Consider the following 21377-nt stretch of genomic DNA (forward strand, 5'->3'; position numbering starts at 1 on the left):
TGACTCCAAACTATCAGAGATATCTTGATGTGACGCCGTGTCATCTTCTTCACGTGGCCCCAAGAAGGAAAAAAGAAAAGGCTGTTGTTCACCTCAGTGACTCACGTTTGCAGGCTCTCTTCCTGAAGGCGACCTTCACTGTTTTTCTTATTAATTTTTTTTTTTAATGTGAAAATTGAGAGGGATAACAAATCATGCCAGATTAAATCCTCCTCTCTCGTATTATTAATGAACCCCATTTAAGGCAGGACAATGAAAAGCTTTGAGCCTTTTGTTGTTTGCTTCCTTTTATGTTTTTAAGATCATTCTTATATGATTTATACTTGGGGAGGGTCACCGTGAATTTAATATTTGGACACATCCTCTGTACAGGAGGTTTTTGTAACCGAGGACACGACCTTCGTATTCGTACATTGACATTCTCTCCACATCCGGAGCCTCAGCTCCTCTGCTCCAGTGTGAGAGGCATCATTTACACCAACTGTGTCCACTGAGATGTGACAGTTGGCGTGTCGGAGCACATATGTCCCTCCTCCTGCTGCACTCTGAAGTATTATATTCTTTTTATTGCTTAAAGGGAGTTGTGCGTTCGTACCTGTTATGTTTCTTTAATGGAGTTTTCTTTTTTTTAATGGAAGTACAAACATCTTGGAAATGATTCCAGGTGGTTAGACGTCATTTTCTGCAGGTTGCAGCAGTTTCTCGTCTGGGCCAACTCCCCCTACAGGCAAGGAAAGTAACTCCAGCGACAGTTCAGGTCTGTAGTTGTGCGCCAACTACAGGCAGGAAACCCCTGACGAGCCCCCGAGGAGCCCGTGACGAGCCCGTGACGAGCCCCTGACGAGCCCCTGACGAGCCCCTGACGAGCCCCTGACGAGCCCCTGACGAGCCCCTGACGAGCCCCTGACGAGCCCCTGACGAGCCTCTGACGAGCCCGTGAGGAGCCCGTGACGAGCCTCTGACGAGCCCGTGAGGACCCTCTGACGAGCCCGTGACGAGCCTCTGACGAGCCTCTGACGACCCTCTGACGAGCCCCTGACGAGCCTCTGACGAGCCCGTGAGGAGCCCGTGACGAGCCCCTGACGAGCCCCTGACGAGCCCCTGACGAGCCCCTGACGAGCCCCTGACGAGCCCCTGACGAGCCTCTGACGAGCCTCTGACGAGCCCGTGACGAGCCTCTGACGAGCCCGTGAGGAGCCCGTGAGGAGCCCGTGAGGAGCCCGTGAGGAGCCCGTGACGAGCCCGTGACGAGCCTCTGACGAGCCCCTGACGAGCCTCTGACGAGCCTCTGACGAGCCCGTGACGAGCCTCTGACGAGCCTCTGACGAGCCCGTGAGGAGCCTCTGACGACCCTCTGACGAGCCTCTGACGAGCCTCTGACGAGCCTGTGACGACCCTGTGACGAGCCCCTGACGAGCCTCTGACGACCCTGTGACGAGCCTCTGACGACCCTCTGACGAGCGAGCCTCTGACGAGCCTCTGACGACCCTGTGACGACCCTGTGACGACCCTGTGACGACCCTGTGACGAGCCTCTGACGAGCCTCTGACGAGCCTCTGACGACCCTCTGACGACCCTCTGACGACCCTGTGACGAGCCCCTGACGAGCCCCTGACGAGCCTCTGACGACCCTGTGACGACCCTCTGACGACCTCTGACGAGCCTCTGACGACCCTGTGACGAGCCTCTGACGAGCCCCTGACGACCCTCTGACGAGCCCCTGACGAGCCTCTGACGACCCTCTGACGAGCCCCTGACGACCCTCTGACGAGCCCCTGACGAGCCTCTGACGAGCCTCTGACGAGCCTCTGACGAGCCTCTGACGAGCCTCTGACGAGCCCGTGACGAGCCTCTGACGAGCCTCTGACGAGCCCGTGAGGAGCCTCTGACGACCCTCTGACGAGCCTCTGACGAGCCTCTGACGAGCCTGTGACGACCCTGTGACGAGCCTCTGACGACCCTCTGACGAGCCTCTGACGACCCTGTGACGACCCTGTGACGACCCTGTGACGACCCTGTGACGAGCCTCTGACGAGCCTCTGACGAGCCTCTGACGACCCTCTGACGACCCTCTGACGACCCTGTGACGAGCCCCTGACGAGCCCCTGACGAGCCTCTGACGACCCTGTGACGACCCTCTGACGACCTCTGACGAGCCTCTGACGACCCTCTGACGAGCCCCTGACGAGCCTCTGACGACCCTGTGACGACCCTCTGACGACCTCTGACGACCCTGTGACGACCCTCTGACGACCTCTGACGAGCCTCTGACGACCCTGTGACGAGCCTCTGACGAGCCCCTGACGACCCTCTGACGAGCCCCTGACGAGCCTCTGACGACCCTCTGACGAGCCCCTGACGACCCTCTGACGAGCCCCTGACGAGCCTCTGACGAGCCTCTGACGAGCCTCTGACGAGCCCCTGACGAGCCCCTGACGAGCCCCTGACGAGCCCCTGACGAGCCTCTGACGACCCTCTGACGAGCCCCTGACGAGCCTCTGACGAGCCTCTGACGACCCTCTGACGACCCTCTGACGAGCCTCTGACGAGCCTCTGACGAGCCTCTGACGAGCCTCTGACGACCCTCTGACGAGCCTCTGACGAGCCTCTGACGAGCCTCCGTCAGGGTGTTTCTGCTGTGAAAATGAGTCAAGACACTTTACTTCTTGTTAACAAGGCAACTTGTTTTCCTTGGTTGGAGCCAGACACCATCAGGCTGCGTAATTAGTATTCAGGCAGTTATTATCGGTCGACTCGCTCTCGCTTGTGCAGTAGGGTCACGGCGGCTTCCTCCTTTTAATGACAGCAAACACTCGGTTCTGAGAATCTACACGCGGACACACATTACAACTGCTGGGGGCAATTATAAACACGGACGTCACACGTCACCTTGAGGTTTCAATCAAAGCGCACTTGACTTTGAGTTTGGTCGACGATCAGCTGATCTGAATTTTCGGGGGTTAAACGCTCTTTGATGTACAAGTATGAATAACTGATGACTTTGCAGGACCTCTGCTTCTGCTTGTTCCTCCGGTTTTATTTTTGGACGAGTTGATGCAGCGTCAGCATGTTACTCTTCCTGCCGCCGCCCGACGCAAAACCACAACAACTACAACGACAACCGGATGAGCAGCTGACAGGAAGCACGCGTGTCTTCAGGTGATTCACAGAGAAGACGACAGAGATGTAGCGATTGACACTTAGATGAGTTGTCGATCAGCGAAACAGAACTTCTGAACTGAACTGAAGCAGGCGACAGGAAGACAAAGGAGTTGGAGGAAGGAATGACAGGAGAGCTTGGTAGAATGAGAGTCAGAACATTTCAATACAAACCTCAAGTGTCTCTCACGTATAAGAACTTTTCCCTCGTGGCTGAACGGAACAAATTAAAATCTTTCTTTTTCCCTCGTGTGGCGTCTTCAGAGAGCGTTGATCTGCGGATGACGACATGAGTAATCACACTCAGAGGGAGAGAGAGTCACGGAGAATACATATCAGGCTACTTGTATGATTAGTGTTCTGACATTACGCCGCCCTGGCATTTAGACCTTTCAAGCGAAGGCTCCAGCTCGGCATGAATTAAACATGGCGGCGGTGCGGTTGGCGGCGAGGAGCCGGGCTGAAGGTGACGAGCTGCGGGACCGTCGACGGGCGATAAGTCACTCGTCACCGTGTCCAGCTGCTGAAACCTTTCCTCCAGTTGGTTCCACGAAGGGTCCGATCGTGAAAGGTTGAGGCCCCGCCTCACTATAGAATATATAGTGGATTCTGATGCGTTTGCATATAAAGTGCAGATGTGGGAGTAAATCACCGATCGCAGCTTTCAGGGGTTGTCGCCCTTCGCGCAGTCGATCAGGGTGAAATGTGTTGGAGGAGGATCAGGCGTCGGCGTCGCACGTGGCTGACACACGTATGTGCAGGGGAGACAATGTGTCAGCGAGGGAGGGGGGAGGTTCTGGAAGTGGTTACTCGGAGCGTCGGGAGTGCTGCTCGCTCGTGTGGAGTTTTATTTCCCAGCGTGTCCTTGAGCGCACTGCTGCAGTGGAGCTGAGGTGAAAACTTGAACCTCACGGCTGATTAATGTCGCACACTTCATCTGGCCTCTGCGATCGGGTCACCTCTTCTTTTCTTTTATTCTTTCTGTTTGCTCTGCAGCTTCTGACCCGCACGCCGTCACAAGCAATTACAATTCCTTCCAGGTTCTGATTTCAGTCGCCGCTTTATGGCCGCTGCCTCTCAGCGAATCCCCCACCGCGACCGTCAACAACACAATTGTCTGCTCGAAGTGTCGGGAAGTCCAGTTTGTTCCGACTGGTGGTGGGTCTGCAGGTGAGTAAGTGGAGACAGATTTGTTGTGTCACCACTGATCGTTGGTTGTGTGTGTGTGTTTTCCCAGAGTGCCGCTCAAAGTGGAGCAGGCCAACAACGCCCGCGACGCCCTGGGCAAGGCGGTGTACAGCCGCCTGTTCGACCACGTGGTGACCAGGGTCAACCAGTGCTTCCCCTTCGACTCCTCCGCCAACTTCATCGGCGTCCTGGACATCGCTGGCTTCGGTCAGTAGCCGTCAGAACCTCTTTGTTAAACTGTCAGTGTTAAAAATGTGTCGGATTTCATAAGATGCCAGAATAAGAATCTGCTGCTTTTGTACAGGAGCCACGGGAGGGGATTTTTTTTTCAGGCTGATTATTTAGGCTTATTTTTGATTTAAATGTAAAAATAGTTGATTTTTATCTCTTTGGTCATATTTTCTTTGTCATGTTTTATCTTTGTAATACTCGTTTCAGCCACTAGAGGCTGAAGTGCGGACTAAATGCAAAGGAATCAAAAAGCTATGAACAAGTTCTTTGAGATTCTCAACACTATGAGTTTGACGCCGGATCATTTTACTCGTGCGAATCACGCAACGAGAAAATATGCTTCGCTTTTTAAAAAAAGAATTCCGGAAAAAAAACAAAAACAACTGCCATTAAACTAAACTTTCTAATTGAAAAAAAAACAACGTTTTTTGTTTGATTTGTGACAGTTGAATATTGTTGATGTTTAATATGATAATATCCTTTTTTTTATGCCAAAGGAGTTTCAGGGGGGAAATCCCAGTCAGTATATTATTTGATATATATATTATTTGAAGTGTCAGAGAAAAAAGAAAGAATATAAAGAAATAGAAAAAGTTCTGACTGTCGATGCTTCAAGTGCTTTACGAACAAAAGCTTTTCCCTCCGAGCTGAAGTCTCAATTTCCCTCTGACACATTGTGCGGCTGCCGCGCGGCGTGATGTCCTGAAACAGTGCCACTTGTCAGCTTTCACTGTGCCGCATCTTTGACCGACTGTCTGCTGCTCGTCTTTCCTCTCTTTGCAGAATACTTTGAACACAACAGCTTCGAGCAGTTCTGCATCAACTACTGTAACGAGAAACTGCAGCAGTTCTTCAACGAGCGGATCCTGAAGGAGGTGAGCGAGCCGACCGCCTCGCACCGACCGCTCACCACTTTGGTTCCTGCTCTGATAACAGCACTTACTTTCCAACTGTCTACTTTTTTTAAATTGTAGGTTTCTCATGTTTGAATTAAAGTATTTATTTCCCCAAACCCAGACACATCAACAACATTAAATCTTTCATATATATATATATATATATATATATATATATATATATATATATATATATATATATATATATTTGATAGGTGTTCATTCTCTCTAACGAATATGAATGAGAGTCGGCTTCATGACGATCAGTGTTTATGTAGAAAAAAAAGCCTTTTCAGAAACCAAACGGCTGCAGAAAGGTTTCTGTTGATTTCGGTCAATTTCTTTCATAACTGCAAATTGTTATCATCTTGTTTTTCAAGTCCCAGTTTTCCGACACCCAAACAACCGTCAGGCGGGCGGCACCAAAAGTCTAGACTCTTCCACACAACACCACATTTCTATTTTGGAAAACTAATCATGCTCCATTTATAATTCAGTCGTTGTGAAGGTCTCGTAAAGAACTCGGAGGCTCTCGGGTGCTCAGACGTGCAGCGGTCGACCTTGGAACGCCGCGGCATCCGTCCGGGTTGTTTTTTTTTAATTTTGTCTTGTGTTTGATGTTTTTGCCAAAAATGAAACCGTGAAAATAAAGAAATGATATTTTGAGCTGAAAACCCTGACAAGGCCTCAGGAGTGTACCTGTTGTTCAGCTGCAGAAACTGAACGTTCTGCATCGGTCCCAAACCTTCATGACATCTGTGAGAACTTTTGAATAAAATAACACACACCTCGGAAAAGGTCAAAGTGTATTTTTGATTTTCATCTGTTGCAGTTTTTCCCTCCCTAAATGTTACACGCTTCATTTGACTTGTAGCCACCGGCGTCCGAAACATCTGTTTGGCAACATGCGGCGGGAAAGTCGTAACCTTTACAGCGCTCAGTTTCCACGAAGGGTGTCAAGGCAGCGAGCCCGGTTCCAAGAGCCGTTTGTTTGCGAGCTGGACGAAAGCCCCTCCGGCAGGAAACCGCCGACTCGTCCCTCGTCCTCGTTAGACCAACGCCGCCGATATCGTGGCGGCTTCTCATTATAAAACATCTGGTTTGCATTCACAGGAGCAAGAGCTGTACCAGAGGGAGGGGCTCGGAGTCAACGAGGTCCACTACGTCGACAATCAGGACTGCATAGGTACGAGGATTCATATGTTTCTTTATTCATTTTAATTTATGTCACTTGTTTGTGTACGAGGCGCCGCTCGCTCGTGACGGTGCATTCAGAGCAGCTCGTCTTCCATCTGCGGAGGTGTTGAATATTTATTTATTCCTCCTTCAGAAGAGATGGTTTATGTTTTAGTTTTCTTCTCATGTTAAGAACATAATGTGCGTGAGAAGACCCACAAGAAGCAGGGTACACACGTCTGAGATCATAACAGCATGAAGATCCACTGGAAGCGTCTCTGAGGCAGGAAGTGGAGACACTTGGGACATGTTAGTTTATGTATAATAAACGTAACTGAGGGTTTGAACAAACTCATCTCGTGCGGACGAACCCTTCTCCAGCCGGAGGTTTTGCAGAGTTTCTGCTGCTGCTTGTTGAACTTTATGAGAACAAAACCCTTCAGTGAGAAAATGACAAACATAAATTCTACAATCTTGAGGAGCTGTTCTGGAGGAGGCAACAGTAAAGTTGTGTTTATGAGCCGTGAGCGGCGCCGTGCTGCTCATTATCGACTCCAACGCTCTGCGCCTCCATGTTGTGACCCCCGGAGCCCCGGGGCTGTTCGGTGGACAGAGGTAAAGAGGCGAGGTGATGAACCTCTGTCACGATTCAAATGTGTCTTCATCAGGGAGGGAGGTTAATTACGCTTTCTCCTGATGTCCAGCTTTGTGAAAGAGCATCAATATCAGATGAGCAGATCCAGCTGGAGGGAGGCGGCGGTCGGGCCACGGTGAGATCAGCCCATCGGCTCGAGGCTGTAGAAACTAGAAGACACCCGTTGTTTGGTTTCCTGTTGTTACCTCCACCAAGAGGATTCTGTGCATCTGTGTTCATTTCTGTTTGTTAGTCAGCAAGATTACGCAAAAACGACTGAGCAGATTTTACCATTCAACTTTGTGGAGGTGTGGGACACGGCCGAGAAAGAACCCATTCATCTTTGGAGCGGATCCAAATAAATAGTTAGTCCACATGAAAACCATGAAATATAAAAATCCCAGAAGTACAAACCTAATGCGAGACAAAGTGGATTTTAAAACAGTTTATCAATCCTTGGAAAATCTCCTAATAATAATAATAATAAAGTTGTCATCTCCCAAAACGACCATTTTTGTTTCTGCATCGCCAAATTCCCGGGCGTAACGTTAACGTCCCCGTGACGTTAAAGGCCACATTAAAACCACATTCATCTGGGGCAGAAGGGATCGTTATGAATAATCTCCCGCCGCACCGTGTATTCAACATCACCGAGAATTTATTGAGCAATAAAAAGATGTATATTTCAAAAACTGAAAACGTGTTGTACTCGTACCACGAGATGACGTGACTTTAAGGAGTCACGTCGTCGAGCGCCGTTCGTCACAATCATCACATTAATTCACTCTCGCCTTATTTAGTCTTCCTCGTCAAGTCGTATTCTTAAATGAACTGATTCCTTCATCCTGTCAGCATAAATCATCTCTTAGACTTTTTTCTGCAGATCGTTGAGTTTCATTCTCATCTGTGTTCATGAGTCGTCCTGTGACTGAGAGAGGTGAAGGACATGGAGGTATGGAGGGAGGGATGGATGGAGGGATGAAGGGATTGATGGATGGATGGAGGGATTGATGGATGGAGGGATGAAGGGATGGATGGATGGATGGAGGGATTGATGGATGGAGGGATGAAGGGATTGATGGAGGGATGGATGGGTGGATGGATGAAGGGATTGATGGAGGGAGGATGGATGGATGGATGGAGGGATGAAGGGATGGATGGAGGGATGTATGGATGGATGAAGGCATGGAGGGATGAATGGATCCTTATAACCACGTCTGTCTTCTGTCCCAGACGTGTCGAGGGGTCACCGCGGCGCCGACCTTTGGACCGTTCACTCGGGTCGGTGATATTTTGTCGGTCGAGTGAAAGGATAAGATGAAATATTACAGTTTTTGCTGAAGAGACAGTCATAAAGAAAACACAAGGCAAATATCAGGTGATGTAATTATGGTCTGTTAAAGACTTCGCTGCATGTGCACTGTCCTTATTTCGCCTTCGCGAATCGGTTTCATTAGATTAAAAGGAAAACTCTGCCAATGTAATATCTCTCCCTCTAAAGTCAATTGACTGTAGATTAGCGATGGCTTTTTGATAGCTGTTTGGTTAAGGAAACAGATTTTTCATTATCAGAGTCTTTCATTCACAATCTCTCTCAGAGCTTCGCTCTTTGACTCTACAGACATCTGCATTGGAAAAAACCCACAACACAGTTATTAACTAGAATGTCACTCAGTAGAAATCAAAGCTCAGCCAAGTTCCAACCGTCCTTGAATTCAATGAAGCACACACATATAGATATCAGTCCTCTAAATATGAAACATTTATTAAATCAAGATACACAAATTATTCCCTGTGAAAGCTGTGAAAATTAAAAAAAATGTAAAAAAATCCACGCTCCACCCCTTTGTCAAGATTCGCACACAATTTTAAAGGATTCTTTCTTGGCTGATGTTCCTTCTTTCCACCAAGTTTTGTGGATATCCGTTCTGTAGTTTTAGCGTAATTCTGCTTACAAACGGACAACTGACCGACCGACCAACTGACCAACTGACCGACCGACTGACCAACCAACCAACAGTCCAACAGACCGACCGATCGACCAACCAACCATCCAACCAACCATCCGACCAACGGACAGGAGTCCTCCTTGCCTGAGGTCACAAGACAAGTCCGACCACCTTGAATGTTCCAAAGAGACAACTCACCGGAGGAACCAGTCGTTCCCTGAAGCATCAGTAAGACCTCGTAACGCTCAGGAGGACTGGACCGAGCTTGGCGTCCGCTACGGTCATGACGGGTCAAACTCTGCAACATAGAATAGAGCAGCAGCAAGTTTTGTAAAAATCTGATGTCCCAGAAAACAAATAGTCCTTAGCTTTTCTTCCTGAATCCACAAAGCTGTTTAATGAGGAGCAACTGGACTTGGTTGTGGTTTCTTGAGGTTTTCTCAAGGAGAACTATGTTATTCTGATGTAGCAGCAATATTCACGTCCGCTCCCTCGTCGCCTGTCAAGTCGGATCAGGTCAAGGAGGAACTGTTACGATCTTAACTCCTCTTCCCTTTCGATTGAACTTTAATTTAGATTTTATAATCGTCGCCATCCCCCCCTCCCTCCCTTCCTGGATTTAATTTGTCTCGCCGGCCTCAGGCGATCTGCGGCAGCCTCATTAAACGGTGTCGTCTCGCTTGTCCTCTCGTCTCCCCCACGCAGACCTGGTGGAGGCCAAGCTGGTCGGCGTCCTGGACATCCTGGACGAAGAGAACCGACTACCTCAACCCAGCGACCAGCACTTTACCGACACGGTTCACAACAAACACAAGGACCACTTCCGTCTGACGGTGAGCGACGCAGACACACCCGAGGGAATCAAATGATTAAAGTCAAAATAAATCTGTTGGACACCACATCTCCGTCCACGTTGTTTGATTCAAACATGTTCTCCTCCATGAAGGTTTTTCTTCCCTCATATACCCTCAGAGTGATTTTGAGTAAAGAATAAGTGTTGAGCCTCAGAGTGATGTGGTGTCGCTGACGGTTAAATTACTGAACACCGACTCTTAATCTCCGTTTCCAGCCGAGGCTGATTGACAGGGCCGGGAATTAGCATGTCATTGTAAATGCAAGATATGCCGGAGCTGTGCTGAGTCTTAAGTGTTTCATTGGGTGTTTGTGTGTCCCTCAGGTACCCAGGAAATCTAAGCTGTCCGTCCACAGGAACGTGAGGGATGATGAAGGATTTATTATCAGACACTTTGCAGGAGCCGTGTGCTACGAGACGGTGCGTTCACGAACCGCCGTCCGCCGCCCTCTTTGAAAATAATGTCACATGAAATTATTTATTCCTGTTTTTTTTTTCTTTGATCACTGGACTGAAGGAAACACTCAGAACCAGAGGATCTGTTTTACTTCTTTACATGAAAGCAAGTGACTCATTATGACAGATTAGATTAGATTCTGAGAAATGGACCAAACGAAACGCACCGTCTCATATGATTCAGACTGCATGTTTTATTGGTCTTCTCTGTTGTCATATTGCTTTTTAAAAGCATTCTACATCTGTACAGAGAGCGGAGGGAGAAGGGCCATGAAGGACAAGCAACAAGTCAAATATAGGATATTGAGATAAAAACATTCTGAGACTTAATAGAAACACATAGAGGAGTTTTTAGGTAAAAATCCGAAACAGCGTTGTGAATCAGAAAACACGTTTCTCTTCTTTTCTGCGGCTTGTTCAGACCAAGTTTGTGGAGAAGAACAACGACGCGCTGCACATGTCTCTGGAGTGTCTGGTCAGCGAGTCCAAGGATCGCTTCGTCCGCGAGCTGTTCGAAAACTCCAACAACAGCAAGGACGTCAAGCAGAAGGCGGGAAAGCTCAGCTTCATCAGCGTCGGCAACAAGTTCAAGGTGAGACGGGACGTTTCAGGTGCAAGAAGGATCGAAACTTCTGAGTCTCTGGTCGGTGGACGATTGTGTGGAATTGTTTTTTTACAACACTTAAGTATTGATCTGTCAGATTCCCACAAAACTATTTTAAAAAAGGGTTAGACCCATTTTCTTGTTTCCAGTTGACAATTTTCTCTTTCTTTCTATTTTTTCTTTTTTCATGCTGTTGTATTGTGTTCATAGACTGTTTATAAAAAGATTGAAGTCTGTATTCTGTGCACTGACCAGCAGAGGGCGACTCTATGAGAACGTGACTCTAGTTTCAATTCTTCTTCAACACACAATGTTCATTTTGTACATTATGGTCCATCTACAGTCACATAGACCTTAAAGCAGCGTATGTATAGGAGGCGTGGCCACAGTGTGATTGACAGTCGGTACCATCCAATCGGTGCATGGCTGCAGGTGTAGGTCACCTCTGTGATAACTCGTCACAGCGTTACGTCTCACGTTTCCATCACTGCCAACAATCACTGTGACGACCGCCGGCTCGTTGGACCTTGGAACATAAAGACGATTGTTCCCTTTCACTCTGAAGACTGTGACGTTGGCTCAGGTTCACCTGGACAAAGGTCTCATCAGTGCAACTCGAGGATCAAAAATCTAACCAACAATAAGAATCCGATGAGACTTTCATATGATCAGGCTCAAAAAGTGGAACATTAGCTGGTTGTAATTACGTCTCGTGGGAACATGAAGAACAGAGCGAGCAGCGTTCCTCAGTATCTGCAGCGCGAGGGGGACTTCACCTTGATATGTGCTCTGATGTGTCACATGACCAGAGGCCAGGTGAACCATGAACCACGAGCGAGCCTATAACCTGAGTCCTGTTATCAGAGTCGCAGCGTGATGTACGCTGCAGGAGGCAGAGGGGGAATATGTATTGGAGTCTTTCATGTACAAATCTGTGATCCCTTTCTTGCGTATGGAGTCGTGATTTATATTCCTGATACGTCGCACATCCGGACACAGTCCGTCACCGGAGTGTTGGATCCTTCATCCTTTTGTTCCCAACACTTTTCCTAAGGTTACTTTTTTTGTGAGTGTGAGTGAGGAGGCAAAGAGTCCTGCTGAGTTCTGACCAGGGGTCGTCGTCACAGATGAGACACTGCCACTGCCCACAGTTCTCTGACTGCGGACCAAACAAGTGACGGTGTGAAGAAGTCCTATTATCACGTCATTATATAGAATTTCTCTCGGTCTTCCAGCGTCCCTGCAAACTGTCAACAACTCCATTGGTTCAAAATGTCGGATTGATGAACAAAACGTTGCTCAGAGAAGCCATGTCGAGTACACCAAGTTGAAACCTCACACGAGCTCGATAGTTGGACATCAGCCAAGTTAACTTTGTCCTGTTGTCTCTGACAAACGAGGACGTTGCTGTTGTGCTAATGACCGTTATTAATGACCGAGTTGTGACCCTGCTACAATCTGTCACCTCACACGTCTGACCCCTAGTTAGCATACAGTAAATTATACATGAATTAACATTTACACTCACTCAATGCAGACGCTCCTAAGGAAACATGAATAATGCATCGCCGACACTACAAGAAACAAAGGTGACCAGGGGAAGTTCAGTCCAGCACTGATGGATAATTGATGATTCATCAATAATGAAGGATCGAGACAAACACAGTTTTTGCAGCGGTGTTTGTTTAGTGTTTAATTGCGCCGATAGTTAAATGTACAAAGACATCAACTTATGAGAAACCCCACCCGACTGGGACACCAGGGCGGCCAAAACCAATGCGGTGTCCCCAGAGGCTTTTCACTAGGAGATTCATTATCCTGAGGAAGCGTTTCTATTATTTTATGTTCCCGGTTTGTTTTATCTTTTATTATTTGTTTTTGTGAAACGGCCCTGTGTACCTTGAAAGCTTCTATATAAATCTCAAGTTATTATTATTAAGTGTGGCTGGCTGGCTCCGCCTGTTCACTGCAGTCTACTGTACCTTCCTTTAATCACACAATCTTTTTTCGTTTGTTTGTGTTTTTCTGCAGACCCAGCTGAATATTCTTCTGGAGAAGCTCCGCAGCACGGTCAGTTCTTCTTCTTCTTCTTCTTCTTCTTCTTCTTCTTCTTCTTGTTCAGTGATGGTTTGGTGCTACAGGCTGCTGTGTGATACCGTCAAAGTCGGGTCAGATTACAAATTACATGATTGCAATATTTGTTATCAGTAACGTAATCCATTTCATTACAAAAAGATAATGTCATCTAATCTGAATACTTGATTACTTGAAAACGTGATTACTTCAAACATTGAAAATATTGCACCTTCACCAAAAGTTCCGCAAATGAATCTTTAACATGCTTTAAAAATCAAACGCATTGAGCACATTCAGCATTTACAATTATTATCATCATTATCTATAAATCCAAGAAAGGAATTTAATACAACATTAACGAAACTGGCAACCTGAGAGGAGTAATGTACACATTGATACTGTTGGGTAATGTATACAGTAATATTTGTTGTTATACTTACAGTAGAACGTTCATCATTAAGAAATCCGATTACAAACTGATGCTGGTATTAACAACTACAGGTGAACTTTATATTTTCTTTGTCTAAGCTCAAAGCCCCAATGCATAATTTTCTGGTGGTAAAGTGTCAAAACGCAACCGACCAAGCAACCGACGGGGGACACTTTATGGTGGCGCACCGCTGATTCCATTTCCGATTTCCGGCAGCGTCTGAAAAAATTAAAAATGCGATTGCGACGTATTCAATTATATAATATGTTATATTATATTATATGTTTTATATTCAACACGACGTAGAAACATGGAGACTCGGTCCACCTCATGGAACTATATTTAACTCGTATATGAACACAGAGTTATGGACAATATGTTCAATTTCTGTGAATAAATTCTTCTTAATATTACACACTGTAGCTTTAAAGTGATCCTTGAGACCGTGACAGTGTAACTGTTGTAATCTAATTCAATCTGCCGTGACACGCACAAGAGCGTCAAAGTGTGTTGGATGTCATGAATGTCACGTTCTGTGTAATGTCACGATACTGTAACGTTCCTCTTGTTCACGTCTCTCTCGTATCCCGGCCTCCGTCCCGCAGGGCTCCAGCTTCATCCGCTGCATCAAGCCCAACCTGAAGATGATCAGCCATCAGTTCGAAGGAGCTCAGATCCTCTCCCAGCTGCAGTGCTCCGGTCAGTAACGTCTTCAACCTGCTGCAGGAGGACGAGTGATGTGTGATGTTAACGGAGCTGTTTGCCTCACGCAGAGCGTAGTTCCCCTCGGGAACACTGAACTGAAGATAATTACTATCCGCTGCCGTGCTCGCGATTAGAATCTGAACCCTCCTTGGCTTTTCAACAGAAGATAAACCAGGATTAATCTGTTGGCCTTTCGGAAAAACCACCAGCTCTCATGAAGATTCCTTCAGTGTGGCAGTTCCTTATCATCCTCCTCGTCCTCTCTCTTCTCTTTCACATCCACCCACACTGTGGGTTACGTCATCTCTCCAGCACCGAGTCCAACTCTGTTCACATCCATCCTGTTCATTCTCACTGCTCCTCTGCACCTTTAGCAATTTGGTTCGGTGATGATGTCACAATATTTTGTTATTGTATTTTTCCACGGCGCGTCTCAGGTGTGGCTCTGCCGATGGTTTATTGAAGTCTGCTAAAAGTCAACCAGCACAGAGAACGTCTGTGTTTTGCTCCTGATACACATAATATCTCAACAATTTGGAATTGTAAAATAAAACCAACAATCCGTAATGTGGCGTTCACTTAATTAATACGGTAGAAGTCGGTAACAGGTCTCGGATGCTTCCTGCTGTCGGCGGTGATGTCGGGGAGAAGGTGTTTCTGTGCGATCGCAGCCTTTTGTGCATCTGAAACAATAACGGGGGCAGTTGTGCTTCAGGAAGCTGCTTTCAGTCAGAACCATCAGACCTGCTGCTGCTACAGCTGCTATAAGGGAGATCACTGTCTCATGATAGAAATCTTCAATAAACTTGAAATAAATCTGTATATCTAGCAATTAAACGCCATTTAAATATATCATTAAGAATTGTTATTTACTGCTGGTGAGATACTGAAAAGTATGATAGAAATAATTTTAGGTCACATCGCCACATCATATGTTCATACTCTTAGTAATATGACCGAAAAAAAAGGTGGTTAAAGCATTAAAAAGGCTGCAGAAACTCCTATTTGCTCTTGGCCACTTTTTTCCGGTGTCGTTGTTGTAGAACTAGATTTCTCTGTTCCGTCGCTGCTCTGACTTTGACCCCAATGTCTTCAACTTGTTCAATTCCCCAAACCAGGAAGAGGAAAAAAAGAAATAGCGGAGAAGTGATGCGCCCCCTCCCTTCCCCGTCAGGTTTGGAGGAAAAGAAATTACGAGCTGGTGGTTTTAATATCCTCTGAGATTTTGCCTTCATCCACACAAACGCTGGCGATGCCCCGTTCTGATAGCGCGTCCCGGCACCGCTCTTATCAGCCTTATTGGACTGGGAATGGAAACTGTGACAGTTTGGAATAGACGGGTGGAGCCGCCCGCGCCTGCACCAACAGGATGTGGTTAGGTCCAAAAATGGGATGTTCAGCAACCAAACAGAGCTTTTCCATTATTGTTTGTGCTCCTGAAAGTACAAGATGTAGATTTAATCACGCCCAGAGACGAGGCTGGATCCTCAGAGCAGAGGGCCACGGCATGGGGCTTAGAGGGTCTTAGAGGGACTTCATAAACCGGTGAGGGATTTTTTAACCCGGAGCCAGTGGAGGGAAACTAAGACCCGGATAAAATGTTCAGGAACCCTGGTTCACGTGAATACTTATCTTGAATATTTCCTTCTGAAGCTTCAGGTTTATTTGAAGCACAGATCTGGTTTGAGTGCTTGTTCTCCAAAGAGCTCTGAGGTCAACATGCACTCTTTTTAAAATTGCCTTTGTGTTCTTTCGCACTAGGGAATTACAATTGGACGCCTGATATGAATTACTGTGTGTGCAGCTCCGGGGGCCGACATTCAGGTTCCAGCTTTATCTGAATAGCTCACAGGAAAGTTTCGTAATCACTCTGAGAAAGTTCATCTGGATATTCTTACACCAGGTGAAGGCTGGAAGATCTCTGCAGGTTGATGTTCATGGCAGGACACACAATAAGTCATGTAGCTTGTGGACACAAGTTGAACATTAAGCTAAATGTTTTCGGTTTATTCGCACAATTTTTTTCCTGGTTTGTCGTTTTTTGCAGTGCAAGCAGGTAAAGTTTATTCATATATTTAAAAAAAATAATAATTTATACTTAAATTTACATTAGACGGACAGAAAACCGGCATGATTTAGGTTTCAGAGCAATGTCGCAAAAATAGCTAACGCCTACTCTGTTGGATGCTAACACACAATAGGATTCCTCATTAACATGCTCGCGTTTAATTGGCATAATTAAAAGAAGAAGAATATTATACTTGAAAGCGATGCTAATGTAAATTGCTAAATGGACTAGTGCTGACCAGCTAACAGGTCAGCTGTTAGCACCACGCCACCTTTAACTTCACTGAGCGTTAGCTTCTCGTGAAATAATCTTTTTCTTACAAATAAAGACCCTACACTATTTAAAAGTCTGTTGCTACACGTGTGCTAACGTGATCGTGCTGTTAGCCATCTTTTTGCGTCTTGTTTCCACAGATGCTTATTGCAGTTTATTGACGACGTGTTGGTGTCAATATCAACATCACGTGCAACATACAACAGCTAACATTAGTATTAGGGTGTAATGCTCATGCAACACAACAATAGCTTTTGATTAGCATTGACATTGTGCTACAGTAGCCTCTACAAACATTTGATAAATTGCTATTAAAACTATATTTACACTGTGTATTACACTATTATTGAAGAATAATTATATATCCGTAAACATTTTTAAATGTTCTTGTAGCTGCATATGACTACATTTTATTGTGTTGTGCACATTTAATGTCTATGTATTGCTAAAACATTCTAATTAGGATTCAGTAGCTGTATTCAGGTATTAGGAAATGTTCTTTACATTAGTTCCTGCTCGATGTCGTGGAGTCGACTAGAAAATGCTGTGAAATCACTTGATGGCAAAGGGAATTGGTTGTGAAGTAACTTCATGAGTTTTCAAAGCGAACTGCGCAGGCTAACAAGGCTTCAGAGAGGCCAAATCATCTGCGCTCGCGGGGGGTCTGAAGAAACAAATCAATTCATCACGTCGAGGAAAACAGTCTGTTGAAAGTCACGACAACACAAACACAGATGGACGGCGTCGACAGTTGAATGTACAAGTAAAGTACACGAGGCTGTCGGATTGTGCTAATTGGCAACGCAGCCTGATGCTACTCATCTTTTCACAAGTGTTGTGCTGCTTTGATTTAGTTCAGTCAGTAAGAGTACTTTGTGATCGAGGTGCGTCATCAGATCTTCAGTGTTTAAGATGATGTTTGCCACATATGGCTGCTTCTGACAGTAAAACCCCTGAATATGTGCTGACACCCCAGTGATCCAACCTGTCAATTAACCGGCATGATTAACTCGACGCATTGGCACATTGAGTGTGAAATATCTATTGGACAGATTTCTGCCATGTAGTGTGACTTGGTGTAAACGTGTTCATGTTCCCCACAGAATGAATTTTGACTTTTCCTGTAGCGCCACAACCTGGTTGACATTTTTGGTTGAGAGTGAAATGTGTTTGCAACAATTGGAAGGATTCAGAAATTCATGTTCCCCTCAGGATTACCTTTAATAACAATGCCACGATATTTGATCTAGCGCCACCATCTGGTCATTAATTTGTATCATACTTTGGTTTATGACTAAATACCGATGACCTCCCTTTTTATAGTGATAATTAGCGAATGTGAGCATCCTAAATGCTAAACCAAAATGCATATAGGCATTTTATTTTCTCCCAGAGATGCTAGCATAGCATCGTCTTTTTTTGTTGTTGCATTGGCTGAATTGATTTAATTTAACTCTAGTTGTTAATCCAACGAAAACCAGGATTTTTCAAATTTAGGCAGATGGAAAAGTTGAATACTGGACGCCTTTCTGTCGGTTGAGATCCTCTCTGTGACCCGTGACCCTTCCCTCCCTGTTTTTCCCGCAGGCATGGTGTCGGTGCTGGACCTGATGCAGGGCGGCTTCCCCTCCAGAGCCCCCTTCCACGAGCTCTACAACATGTACCAGAAGTACATGCCTCCCAAACTCACCCGCCTCGACCCGCGACTCTTCTGCAAGGTCCGTCCCTCTGCAGCCTCGGCGTCGGCCCTTAGATCCCGGCCCTTCGTCATCATTATCATACAGCCACGTTTTTCCGTGTTTACCGACGACCTGCTGCGTGTTTGTGTTGCAGGCTTTATTCAAAGCTCTGGGACTGAACGAGAACGACTACAAGTTCGGCCTGACCAGAGTGTTTTTCCGGCCAGGGAAGGTGAGAGCGCTCTTCTCCTCGTGTGCACCAGCTGATGCACATTAGGCATTGTTCTCCTCCAGAAAGAGAGGGGAAGCGTATTAGTCATTTTGGCTGCTGAGGTGACAGATGGGGTTTCTGTTTCTCCAGCAGATGAATAATTCATCACGTGAGACACGTGGCTTTCCTGTGCAGATTTAACTCTGAGGGATTAATACAGTTCTCTGAAACTTTTGTAGCTGTTCACATCACGTGATGAATTATCACGTGTTACTGGTAGGAAGGCCGCGCTGCCCCCCAGGATAACACATCACATGCCGTTCGGTAAATCATTTATTTCATTTATTTCAATGAAGCTACAGTCCTGGTGCGAATCATGAAAGATTCATAACCGGCTGCTTAACGTGACGGTGCGAAGTCTTGGACGTCCCGAACCCCGAGGGTCGGCTGCTCGACCGGTGCTTCACCAACCACGTCAGAAATTTGTTCTGGATGAAAACTGACAAAAACAATGAGACGTGAACGCTGGGGGAGAAAAAAAGAAGGGAGTTCAGCAGGTCGTTTCATTAATAAGGCAGCAGGAGCAGAATCTGAAGGTTTGTGAGTCCGAGGTTCCGGAGGATACGATCACAGATCTCAGACATGATCCCTGACTCGTCATAAAAGATGCATGAGTGAAGAAGTGGATTCCACTGGAATAAGAAATATACATCGCTGACATTGTTTGTTAGAAATGAGGATAAATGCTCAAGGATCAATTTGAACAAGGATCGACAACAACGGATCAAATGTTGTTGTTTTATTCATCAGTGTTTCTTTGACTTGTACTTCCCCCAAAAAAATTTAATTTTAAAAGTTTACTCTCAGATACAGTAGGAGCCGATTTATTAAGTATTTTAAGATTTTTTTTAAACAGTAATCTGTTAGCTCCTCCCAAAATACTTTCCAACTTCCTCGTAGTCTGTTTTTCAATCCTCCCCGATCCTACATTAATTTTCCTTCATCAAAAAATGTGTTTTTAATTCAAATTTGTTTTATTTTAAAGAAGATTCACGGATTTCTTAAACCAGCCGCTCGCTCTAGTCTCGGTGCACTTGTTGGGAACTACTTCAAACACACATTTGGTGCAATAGTGAATATTTGGGGCCGTGGGACAGATTCAGATTAAACTGTGGCTCAGTAGAATATCAGGCTCTGATACGCACCAAGTATTCATCCATCACGCATTTCCTGGCGGTAAAACTTTTCCTTAAGGTGTTTTTTTTTTTAGATTATGGAAGACTTATTGATCTGTTAGTGTTTGGGTCGTGAAACCTGACCGTGTCCGTGTGTCTCACCTCCGTCCAGTTCGCGGAGTTCGACCAGATCATGAAGTCGGACCCGGACCACCTGGCGGAGCTGGTGAAGAAGGTCAACAAGTGGCTCATCCACAGCCGGTGGAAGAAGGTCCAGTGGTGCGCCCTGTCCGTCATCAAACGTAAGCAGCCATCTGGTTCTGGTGTGATGATGAAGATGATGATGATGATGATGATGATGAATGATGATGAGAGGTTTTAGATCCATAAAGTCACTGCAGCTTCATATCAACTCTCTCTCTCTCTCTCTCTCTCTCTCTCTCTCTCTCTCGTATGGCATCGTTCCTGTATCGTATAGTACCAAACTGAATGTAATGGTACCATATTGTATTGTACCGTAAATACTGTTGTGTCGTTTCGTCGTATTGTATCGTACCGTACCGTATCGCACCAAACTGTATCGCATCATATGATTTGGTTTTTGGATCGCTTTCTTACCCCATCACTCTCTTGATGCCGGTGTTTCCTTTAGTTCCTCCTCGTCTGCCTCTTCTTCACTTCTCTCCCACAACGTGTTCTTGTTACTGACCTCCAGTGAAGACGAGCCTCCATCGGCAGGAAGTGGACGCCAGCCAAGTGCTGCCGAAGCGTATCACCGTATCATCGTATCATCGTATATGATCGTATCATCGTATCATCGTATCATCGTATCATTGTATGATCATATCATCGTATATCATTGTATGATCGTATCATCGGATCATCGTGTGATCGTATCATCGTATGATCGTATGATTGTGTCGTCGTGTCGTCGTGTCCCACCACAGAGGTGGACATCGTTACCGTGGCAGCAGTGGAGGCGACGCTGTGGCTTTTGAAAGCACTCTGTGTGATGAAGTCAGAACAGAAAATAAAACCATAAAGACATTTTTAAAATACGTACGGAACACAAACAGAAACGTCACATCTCTGACCCGTTTCCCTCCCGATGAGTTGCTCCCATTCCTCAGACCTTCCACAGTCTATACACGTCATGACGTCATCAAATCCACTGGAAGAAAGAAAAAGACGAACCAGGTGACAGATGATCTCAGACATGTTGGAAGTTACAGGGTTCTGTCTCTTCTTGTTACTGTACAGTGGCTGAAGAGAATCCAACTCCCCATGAGCACATTTAGGATCTGGATTGTTAATTTGGATCCACCCTCAGTCAGTCACTTTTCATCCTGAAGGAAATGTTCCATCCGTCCACCAAGTTGACTGGAAATCTGTTCAGAACCCGTGTTTTAAATATGGTGATTGCAGATGATCGGTTCATTTCTTTCTCTCTTTTGTCTTTTTGTCTTTTGTCTTTTCCGTCTTTCACAGTGAAGAACAAGATTCTGTATCGGACCAGCGCTTGTATCCAGATGCAGAAGACGGTTCGGATGTGGCTCTGCAGAAGGAAGCACAAGCCACGGTGGGTTTCTGTCTTTCTGTCTGTCTGTCTTTGTC

General features: G+C 46.1%; 1 protein-coding gene across 1 annotated transcript in view; it reads left to right on the forward strand.

The window, feature by feature from the left end:
• myo6a (myosin VIa) overlaps nt 1–21377 on the forward strand; it is a 70211-nt gene that overhangs the window by 30735 nt on the left and 18099 nt on the right. The window contains 12 exon segments of the mRNA XM_035617328.2: nt 4397–4554; nt 5362–5453; nt 6588–6660; nt 9939–10066; nt 10411–10506; nt 10964–11134; nt 13178–13216; nt 14258–14351; nt 18286–18416; nt 18532–18609; nt 19936–20065; nt 21252–21342. Coding sequence (XP_035473221.2) covers nt 4397–4554; nt 5362–5453; nt 6588–6660; nt 9939–10066; nt 10411–10506; nt 10964–11134; nt 13178–13216; nt 14258–14351; nt 18286–18416; nt 18532–18609; nt 19936–20065; nt 21252–21342 — 1281 coding nt within the window.

Source organism: Scophthalmus maximus, chromosome 18, assembly GCF_022379125.1.
Source record: "Scophthalmus maximus strain ysfricsl-2021 chromosome 18, ASM2237912v1, whole genome shotgun sequence".
Taxonomy (NCBI): Eukaryota; Metazoa; Chordata; class Actinopteri; order Pleuronectiformes; family Scophthalmidae; genus Scophthalmus; species Scophthalmus maximus.